The sequence below is a fragment of the Nycticebus coucang genome, chromosome 22 (assembly GCF_027406575.1).
Source record: "Nycticebus coucang isolate mNycCou1 chromosome 22, mNycCou1.pri, whole genome shotgun sequence".
Classification (NCBI taxonomy): domain Eukaryota; kingdom Metazoa; phylum Chordata; class Mammalia; order Primates; family Lorisidae; genus Nycticebus; species Nycticebus coucang.
Window position 1 is genome coordinate 41,458,698 of NC_069801.1, and position 9,068 is coordinate 41,467,765.

Here is a 9,068-nt window from a genome sequence, read left to right on the forward strand (position 1 = left end):
GAAAATGTTTGTTTCCTCGGGGAGGCTGAGGTGGGAGGATTGCCTGAGCTCAGAAGTTCAAGATCAGGCTGAGCAAGAGCGAGATCCTGTCTCTATTAAAAATGGAAAAACTAACTGGGCATGTGACAGGCCCACAACTACTTGGTTGACTGAGATAAGAGGATCACTGGAGCCCAAGAGTTTGAGGTTGCTGTGAGCTATGATGCCAAGGCCCTCAACCCCAGGGTGACTGAGTGAGACAAGGAAAAAAAGAGAGAAAGAGGAAGTAAGGAAAGAAGGGAGGGAGGGAGGAAGGAAAAGGAAAGAAAAGAAAATGTTTGTTTCCTACACCTAGGACTTTGGGCTCTATAGGCCTTAGTGCCAAAAGAAAGAACAATTCCATTAGGGTACAGCTTATTGGAAAGTGAGACTATGACCTGGCCACTTTAGGTCTCTCTGAACCAAAAGCAAAGAAAGGAGCTAATATATGGCTACTGTGAATAATATTGATTTTCTTTTTCCTTTTTTTTTCCCTAAATGAATGAATCTTTTCTTGTATCACTAAAATTACAAAGAGGTTTTAGGAATCACCTGGTATCTTGCTGCCGCTGGACAACTCTTAGGTCTTATTCATGTTGAACTGTTCCTTTTCAGAGACATAAACACCATCCAAAATTTTCCTGATATCCTTGTTTTTAACTGTTGGGGCTTGCTGAATCAAAGCAGCTAAATTTAAAACAAGCTCAATGGTGTTTCCTTCAAGGATTAACTCATCTTTCTGGGCTTGAGATACTGAACAAGTAATGCCTGCCCTCATCCCAATACTGCGGATGTATTTTTCACCCAAGAAATTTCTTATTTCAACAAGAGATCCATTCTCCTGGATAACAATGTTGATGGGGAAGTGAGCATACACAGACCTCATCTTGTAATGAAAGCCCAGCATAGCACTCTTGATCATGTTCTGTCCGAGACTACAAATAGTGCAAACAGTAGCTAGTCCCTATCTATTTCCCCACCAGTTGTCAACCCAGAGCCTCTTCTTTTTCTTTCCAAAGAGACTAAGTTCCTCACTGATGTGGTTGAAATCCCTCCATAGGGTTCCTCTGGGACCCCTCACAATAATTGTGCATCCCTTCAGAGTGATGTTGACATTTTCTGGAATTTTGACAGTCTGATTGCTAAAAATGGTCTTCTTTCTCATAGTGGATGCGACAAAGGGAGTTTTTGTCTTTGTTTTTGTTTTCGTTTTGAGACAGCGTCTCAAGCTGTTGCCCTGGGTAGAGTGCCATGGTTGCTCACAGGACCTCCAACTTGGGCTCAAACAATCCTCTTGCCTTAGTTTTTCTATTTTTAGTAGAGATGGGGTCTTGCTTTTGCTCAGGCTGGTCTTGAACTTGTGAGTTCAAGCAATCCACAAGCCTTGACCTCCTGGAGTACTAGGATTACAGGCATGAGCCACCACACCAGCCAATATTGATTTTCTTTTAAAAAAATATTTTTTTCTTTCAGAGACAGTCTCACTTTGTCGCTCTTGGTAGAGTACTATGGCATCATAGCTCACAGCAACCTTCAGCTCTTGGGCTTAGGAGATTCTCTTGCCTCAGCCTCCCAAGTAGCTGGGAGTACAGGTGCCCACCACAACGCCTGGTTATTTTTTTGTTGCAGTTTGGCCGGGGCCAGGCCGAGGCTGGCGCCCTACTCACTGAACCACAGTCGCCTCCTTCTTTTTAAATGTTTTATATAAAACACTTCACAAATTTGTATGTCATCCTTGTGTAGGGGACATGATAATCTTCTTTGTATCATTCCAATTTTGTGCTGCCAAAGCAATCATGATAATATTGATTACAATGAGGCAACAGGATGGCTAGTACATAATAGGAACAGAAAGGAATATGCATGGACACAAGGGATATCAAGGTTTCAGTACTCTTACATTCAGTATAAGAAGCCTGTGGCTCAGTGAGTAGGGCACCGGCCCCATATACCGAGGGTGGCGGGTTCAAACCCAGCCCCAGCCAAACTGCAACAAAAAAATAGCCAGGCGTTGTGGCGGGCGTCTGTAGTCCCAGCTGCTCGGGAGGCTGAGGCAGGAGAATCATGTAAGCCCAGGAGCTGGAGGTTGCTGTGAGCCGTGTGACGCCACGGCACTCTACCGAGGGCAGTAAAGTGAGACTCTGTCTCTACAAAAAAAAAAAAAAAAAGAAGAAGTTAATGGAAAGATACACAATCCAATCTTCCGAAGGGAAGACCATCACTGCATCCCTTGATTCATGACATTGACCCTTCAGGAATGAACATCTGGATCACTTCATCAGGTGGAAGAACTACATCACCTGATGTGTCAACTGAAAGAAAGGAGGAATGGAATGGGTAATGAAAAAGGAAGTTATAAATACTAAGTCTGGCTACATGACCAGTTGTAAAAAGAAGAACTCTAGTACCGTGCATATTTTTTTTCTTGCTCCCATAAAAACATAGAGTGCCAAAAAAAGTATACACGTTTTAAGAAAGAAAAAAACTGTATTAAAATTGTAATATTCAAGTCACATTTGACTTTCTGCAATTACAAGAGATATAAGACACAATATAGCAAATGTTATTGTTATATACTGAGGGGTATATACTGGGGGCCCAGGCAGAGACTTGTCACAGAGGCAGAGCCACTGCAGACAGCCACTAATAGAGCAATGCCAAGCAGAAATGTGATGTCAGAGCTAGAGCTGTCATAAAGAGCTCCCACTAGGCAATGCCTAGTAGAGCTGCAGGGGGAGGGCAGCCCCCAAGACCCCAGAACTATAGAGCTACCAGCCTGTAACAAAAGCTTGGGAGAACTTCAGACACGAAACTCCAAACTATAAGAACTACTGCATGTGGCTCAGTCAGTAAGGCGCTGGCCCCATATACCGAGGGTGGCGGGTTCAAAACCGGCCCCGGCTGAACTGCAACCAAAAAAGAAATAGCGGGGCATTGTGGCAGGTACCTGTAGTCCCAGCTACTCGGGAGGCTGAGGCAAGAGAATCGCTTAAGCCCAGGAGTTGGAGGTTGCTGTGAGCCGTATGATGCCATGGCACTCTACCAAGGGCCATAAAGTGAAACTCTGTCTCTACAAAAAATATATATATATATATATTTATAAAAGAACTGCATGGGGGCGGCACCTGTGGCTCAAGGAGTAGGGCGCTGGTCCCATATGCCGGAGGTGGCGGGTTCAAACCCAGCCCCCGCCAAAAACCACAAAAAAAAAGAACTACTGCATGGGCAGAGCCAGGGACAGGGATGCTTTGCGGGGCTAACCCCCCAGTGTGTCAAGGAGGTGGCAGGTGGAGTAATAATCATTCTCAAGCTTCATGATTTAATGTTATTTTCCCTATTGGGTTTTAGACTTACTTGGGGCAACTTACCCTCTTTTTTTTTTTTTTTTTTTTTGCTTTTTTCCTCTTTTTGGAATGGAAATGTCTATCCTATGCCTGTCCCACCATTATTCATAGGCTCTCAGCTGGAGAGAATTTGCCATGACAGGAATTGTGCCTTGAGTCTCGCTCATATCTGATTCAGATGAGATTCTTGACTTTGGACTTCTGAGTTGATGCTGGAATGAGTTAAGACTCTAGGACCTATTGGAATGGAATGAATATATTTTGCATGTGAGAAGAACATGAATTTTGGGAGCCAGGGAAAGAATTCTATGATTTGAATGTTGTCCAAATTTCATATTTTGGAAACTTACTCCTCACGTTTTTATGTTGATGGGATTAGGATGTAGGGCCTTTGGGAAGTTATTAGGATTGGATAAAGTCATCAGGATGAAGGCCCCATGATGGGGACTGGTGGCGTTATCGGAAGAGGAAGAGAGCTCTGAGCTATCACCCTCTTAATGTCTCACTGTATAATGCCTTCTACCATGTTAAAATGCAGTGAGCCAGCCCTCATCAGATGCTGCATCATGTTCTTGGACTCCTCAGCCTGCAGAACTGTGAGACAAAAAAAATTTCTTTTCTTTATTAATTAGCCAGTGTATGGTATTCTATTACAACAACAGAAAATGGACTAAAATAGCTGACTTTAAGTAAAGAACACTGTTGTCTTCATCCTTGGGGATACATTCCAAGGCCCCCAATAGATGCCTAAAGCCATGGCTAGAACCACATACAGCATAAGTAGCATGGATATGCTGGACAAAGGGATGGTTCACATCCTGGGTATGACAGAGTGGAATAGCATGAGATTTCATCATGTAACCCAAAATGGAAGGTAATTTAAAACTCAGGAATTGTTTCTTTCCAGAATTTTCCATTTAACATTTTCAGACTGAGCTTGATTACAGGTAACCATAGAGAGTGAAGCCTTGGATAAGAAAGAGCTACTGTATTACTACCCTTGATAATGTATGCAGTCCTTATTCCAATCAATTGAAAAACCTTAAGACAAAAAAAAATTTTTTTGCAGTTTTTGGCTGGGGCTAGGTTTGAACCCACCACCTCCAGTATATGAGCCACAGGCACCACTCAAAAATATTTTTTTAAATGTTTTTTTCTTTCTTTTTCTTTTGAGACAGAGTCTCACTCTGCCACCCTGCACAGAGTGCCATAGCATCATCACAGCTAACAGTAACCTCAAACTCTTGGGCTCAAGCAATCCTCTTGCCTCAGCCTCTAGAATAGCTGACACTACAGACATCTGCCAAAATGCCCAGCTAATTTTCCAGTTTTTAGTAGAGACAGGATCTTGCTTTTGCTCAGGCTATTTTTTTGTATGTTTGTTTGTTTTTGTTTTCTAGCAGAGACAGGGTCTTGCTCTTGCTTGGGCTTATCTTGAACTCTTGACCTTAAGCAATCCACCAACCTTGGCCTCTCAGGGTGCTAGGATTACTGATGTGACCCACCATGTCTGGCCAATTTTTGTGTCTCTTTTGAGACAGAGTCTTCCTCTGTTGCCCAGGCCAGAGTGCCGTGGCATCATTATAGCTCACTGTAACCTCAACCCCTCAGCTCAGCTGAGGATGGTGGCTCAGGCTTATAATTCTAGCACTCGGGGAGGCTGAGGCAGAATCACTTGAGCTCAGGTGTTTGAGATCAGCCTGAATAAGAGTGAGACCCTGTCTCTACTGAAAATAGAAAAATTAGCCAGGTGTGGTGGTACATGCCTGCAGTCCCAGTTACTCGGGAGGCTGAGGTAGGAGGATCACTTAAGCCCAGGAGTTTCAGGATGTACAGAGCTATGATCATACAATTACATTCTATGGAGTGAAACTCTGTCTAGTGAAAAGGAGAAAGAGAGAGAGAACGAACGAAAGGAAGGAAGGAGGGAAAGAAGAAAGGAAAGAAAGATTGACAAACAGATATCTAGGGTCAAGTGATCCTCCCACCTTACCCTCCTAAGTAGCTGGAATTATAGGCATGGACCACCATCTGTGGCTAATTTTTGTAGAGACAGTGTCTTGCTATTGCCCAGGCTGGCCTTGAACTCTTGGCTTCAAGTGATCCTTCTGATTCACTAAGATTATAGGTGTGAGCCAAAATGCCCAACCTAGATCAAAATTTGAGGCCTCCCCAGACAAGAAATTGACTCAGTACTATATAACTACCTATCTGTGATCTATCTATCTGTGATCAATTCATATCCCCTATTGATTCTGTCTTCTGGAGAACCCTGACTGACGTAGAATTTGATATCAGGAAGAATTTGATATAGCTGCCAACAAACACCTAAAATTGTGGATTTAGAATTGGGTAATGGGTAGAGGCTGGAAGAATTTTGGGGCACATGATAGAAAATGCCTGGATTGCCGTGAAAAGACTATTGTCAGAAATATGGAGGTATGTTTCTTCTGGTGGAAGCTTCAGACGAAGTAAGAAATAGATTATTGGACACTGGATGAAAGGTGATTTTTTTTATGAAGTGGTAAAGAACTTGGCTAAATTGTGTTTTACTGTTAGGCAGGAAGTAGAAAGTGTAAACAATTAACTTGGTTATTTATCTTGGGAGATTTCCCAAAGAAAAGTGAAAAGTAAGGCCTGGTTTCTCCTTAAATTAAAATGTGGGAGGAAAAAAGAGAGAAATCGAGGAAAGAACTGTTAAGCAAAAAGGGACCAGCATTTGATGATTTGTAAAATTTGCAGCCTATCAAGATTGTGTATTCTGGAAACAGAGTCAAGGATATAGCTGGACAGGCTTTTGCTGAAAAGATTAGATAGGTGACTTATGGACTCAATCAACCATCTCGGCAGAAGCCAGGAAAGAGATGTGATTTTCCAGGTTATCCAGGAAGGATCTGTGGAGAATCCTTTTCTGTAACAGTCTGGACTTCCTTGACACACATGGAAGACCAATGAGATTTCTAAGAATGTTCTATCAGCAGAAACATTGACATCTTGTGCTGAAGGGGGGCAAAGACAGAATAAAATGAAAGAAGGCTGTCAAATGTCAGGAGTTGTACAGTTAAGAAATGAGCCGATAGAATTGACTTGGCTAAAAATACGTGGTATGCTTCAAAAAAAATAAATGATTCTGAAGATAAAACTTCAGAAGTAGGGGCAGAGGACAGACGAGTGGGCACAGAAGCAAAAACCTAAAGGAATTTGTCCTGGTAGGTTTCAAACTTCCTTGAGACCAGTGAACCCTTTATTCCTTCCATTTTCTTTTAGAATCTGAGTATCTTGGGCAGTGCCTGTGGCTCAGTGGGTAGGGCGCTGGCCCCATATACCGAGGGTGGCCGGTTTGAACCCTGCCCTGGCCAAACAGCAACAAAAAAAATAGCCGGTGCTGTGGCAGGCGCCTGTGGTCCCAGCTACTTGGGAGGCTGAGGCAAGAGAATCACCTAAGCCCAGGAGTTGGAGGTTGCTGTGAGCTGTGACCCCACAGCACTCTCTCTCTCTTTTTTTTATTAATCATAGCTATGTACATTGATGCAATCATGGGGTACAATGTGCCAGTTTTATATACAATTTGAAATTTTTTCATCAAACTGGTTAACATAGCCTTCACGGCATTTTCTTAGTTATTGTGTTAAAATATTTATATTCTATACCTAGTAAATTTCACATGTACCCTTGTATGATGCACCATAGGCGTGGTCCCACCAATTACCCTCCCTCCATCTATCCTCCCCCCCTCCCTCTCCTCCCTATTCCCCTTTCCCCTTCTTCTTGGACTATAATTGGGTTATAGCTTTCATAAGAAAGCTATAAATTGGTTTCATAGTAGGGCTGAGTACCTTGGATATTTTTTCTTCCATTCTTTTTTTTTTCTTTTCACTCTAATCCTAGGTTTATTCAACACAACTCCTTCACTCTGCACAACAAAGTACAAATACAATGTTATCTAAAATGCTACAAAGTTACAAAACTCAAAACAAATTTTATAGTACTAACTGTACAATAAAAGCAAAAAGAAGCAATATACATGTTGCCAAGGTAGCCTGCAAGACAACCACCATGAAAGACAGGCCCAGTGGAGATTCGGTGCCAATCCTAATAGCACTGGCAATTTCAGAGAACAGGGGTATGGGGGTGTGGCATGTGTGCAAGTACACCGACAGACAACCATCTATGGCAACTCTCAAGGTCAGAAGAAGACTCAAGCAGGGGGCAAAAAAGTCCAGACCTTGGCTGTGCAAAAGTGTGGCTCACTTCCCCAAAGGATGCTGCACAGCAACAGCAAAGGCGCAATTAGGCCACTCATGGTAAAGAAAAGCAAGCTCCCAGGCTGAGCCACACTGCCACCTGGAGTCTTGCTTATCACTGGTGGCTTTGCCACTGAACTCTCTCAGGTAGTTGAAACAGGTAAGTTTTCTAGTCAGAAAACTGAGGGCATTTTTATAGGCACAACCCCTAACTGACAATACTTCTGCAGCTAGAAACCAGCCTGCAGAGATGTCTCAATAGCTGCCTTGAAAGCCTGCCCGAGTGAGGGATTTCCTTTCCTACTGATCCTCCTTTGGCTAGGAAAGTGACAAAACTGAGCCAGATGGGTTAGGATATAAGTTACAGGGGGCATGAGCTTCAGTGGCCCTGCTTATTAGGAGGAGTTGGAGCTGGAGCAGCTCCTGTGGTGGTGGCGGCCAGGGGAGCGAGATCGCCAGCGCACAGGAGACCTACGTCTCGGGGAGCGGGACCTTCTCCTCATCCGTGGGGGGGACCTGCGCCACATGGAAGGTGGTGGCAGCATTCTCCTGGGAGGGCTGAATCGCCTGGGTGGTGGCCTAGGCCAGGGGGCGAGCACAGCAGTGGCAGTGATCTCTTGGCCATCGATTTGTCCTCCATCCATGTGCTTCAGAGCCTTCTCAGCTTCATCCGGATTCTCAAACTCTACATATGCGTAGCCTTTGGATAGATGAGGATGCATTCTTTCAACAGGCATGTCAATCATTTTAATTTTCCCATAGGTGGAAAATATCTCCATGATGTGATCCTTGGTCACATTCCTGGTGAGCCTCCCAATATGCACTTTGGTGGGTTTAGGGGAAGGGCTCCGCCTTTTCCTCTCCTTTTCATCCCTTTTAGGTGGCTTGGATTTGGAGCGGGAGCGCCGCCTGTTGTCATGTCTGCGCCGAGAAGGACTTGGAGAGCCGGAGGAACTGCTTGAGCTGGAGCTGCGGGATGTGCTGGAACTTCCCGAACGGCTGGATGCAGAGGAGGAGCTGGAGCCGCTGCTGGAGCCGGTGCTGGTTGCTGGAGCCTGAGCTGGAGGTTGAGCTGGACCGAGACCTGGTGCTGCTGCTACCACTGGAAGCGCTGCGCCTTTTCCGAGTTTTATCCCTGCCGCGATCCTTCTCACTTGACTCCTTGGTGGCCCCTTTATCTTTAGAGAGATCCTTGGACTTCTCATCAGAGCGGTCTTTGCGTTTGGTAGGAGAAGGAGCCCTAGTGCTGGACTTTTTATTATTTTCTTTGACTCCTAGCAAGCTCTTCTTTTTCAATCCTGATAAATCCATTCTCCCCTTCTGAGGTGTTCAAAGCAGCAATGGCGGCCTCACTTATCTGAACTCTCACTTCTAACTTGATTCTGAGAAACGATCCCTAATCGATTGCAATTTACTCCAAAGAGCAGCATCTTCCGGCCGCCACCACCTCCACCTGCTCTTC

The 9,068-nt window shown here is 44.3% G+C and overlaps 1 protein-coding gene and 2 pseudogenes across 1 annotated transcript; all 3 read right to left on the minus strand.

Moving 5' to 3' along the window:
- Positions 1-598: 598 nt before the first annotated feature.
- On the minus strand, positions 599-1,183 carry LOC128574710 (60S ribosomal protein L9-like; annotated as a pseudogene).
- Positions 1,184-1,716: 533 nt separating this feature from the next.
- LOC128575666 (uncharacterized) lies at positions 1,717-1,812 on the minus strand (annotated as a pseudogene).
- Positions 1,813-7,239: 5,427 nt separating this feature from the next.
- On the minus strand, positions 7,240-9,068 carry LOC128574999 (RNA-binding protein with serine-rich domain 1-like). The gene is given in 2 exon segments (XM_053576177.1): positions 7,240-8,652; positions 8,654-9,068. Coding segments are annotated over 2 exon segments (915 nt in total). The 5' UTR covers positions 8,918-9,068; the 3' UTR covers positions 7,240-8,001.